This window comes from Brassica oleracea, chromosome C4 (assembly GCF_000695525.1).
Source record: "Brassica oleracea var. oleracea cultivar TO1000 chromosome C4, BOL, whole genome shotgun sequence".
Taxonomy (NCBI): domain Eukaryota; kingdom Viridiplantae; phylum Streptophyta; class Magnoliopsida; order Brassicales; family Brassicaceae; genus Brassica; species Brassica oleracea.
This window is the reverse complement of record NC_027751.1, coordinates 28,450,167-28,451,039: the sequence shown is the minus strand read 5'-3', so window position 1 is coordinate 28,451,039 and position 873 is coordinate 28,450,167. Positions and strand designations below refer to the sequence as shown.

The following is an 873-nucleotide window of genomic DNA, read 5'->3' as shown; positions in this document are numbered from 1 at the left end:
GGAAAGGCATTGTCACCAGCTTCCCTGTCTTTGGGAAATCGACTGCTATAGCAGCTAGTTCCGCCAGTAGCACACATTCTTCGTCCATGGCTCCATACTCACTTCTATCAGCATGAACGACGTGTGCATTGCATATTGTACCCAAATGCTCATTCGCCATGTTTTTGACAAAGAACTCTATTATGTCCTGTAACAAAACCGACCAATTACCAAAGTCTTTGTCGTAGAAAAGAAAGTAAAACAAAGAAATCATTACTAGATTAGCAGACGCTAGCATCATGACAATACTGCACATTTGATAATAACTAAAAAATCAGAATCAACGATTCAAAGTTTTCTAATATCTCATTCATCTGAGTGTTCTTGCAGCAGGATGCACTCAGTATGCAAGCATAAATAATCACTACAAGCATCCAAAAACAAATCATCTATCCATCTTAAGCGTCATAATCTCAGCTAACCGGGAAAAAAGTAGTGGGGAAGTAGATATTGGACCTGGTGGTTGACAGGACGGCCCTTACTCGATTCTTCAGCTGCAGTATATTGCATGGCGAGAAAGCTTGTTCTGCTGGGAGGGATGAGTCTCTGATCCCAAGCCACAAAGTACAGGTCGCCATCAAGGTCACTGCCAGAAGCTTCGTTTGTATGTGGCCTCTCGCCTTTCTGAGGAAAAAGTAGGCAGTCATACATGTGATGCAGCTCGGGTACATCAACAGCTTCTAGAATCCTTACATCCCCTGGGTGAAGACAAGGATTCTTAGCAATGGCTACATAACCTTTCACTACTTGCAGATCTGTCTTCGTCTCCTTAAAACGAGACCCATGTTTGGAGAAACAATTTTCTATAGACGGTTTTGAGACTTGGATAAAGCA

The 873-nt window shown here is 42.4% G+C and overlaps 1 protein-coding gene across 1 annotated transcript in view; it reads right to left on the bottom strand.

The window, feature by feature from the left end:
* The window catches only part of LOC106338572 (RNA-dependent RNA polymerase 6-like), a 3,263-nt gene that overhangs the window by 235 nt on the left and 2,155 nt on the right, over positions 1-873 (bottom strand). The window contains exons 3-4 of the mRNA XM_013777518.1: positions 496-807; positions 17-187 (exon numbers count right to left, since the gene is read on the bottom strand). Of these exons, the coding sequence (XP_013632972.1) occupies positions 17-187; positions 496-807 (483 nt within the window). The remainder of the gene's footprint in view (positions 1-16; positions 188-495; positions 808-873) is intronic.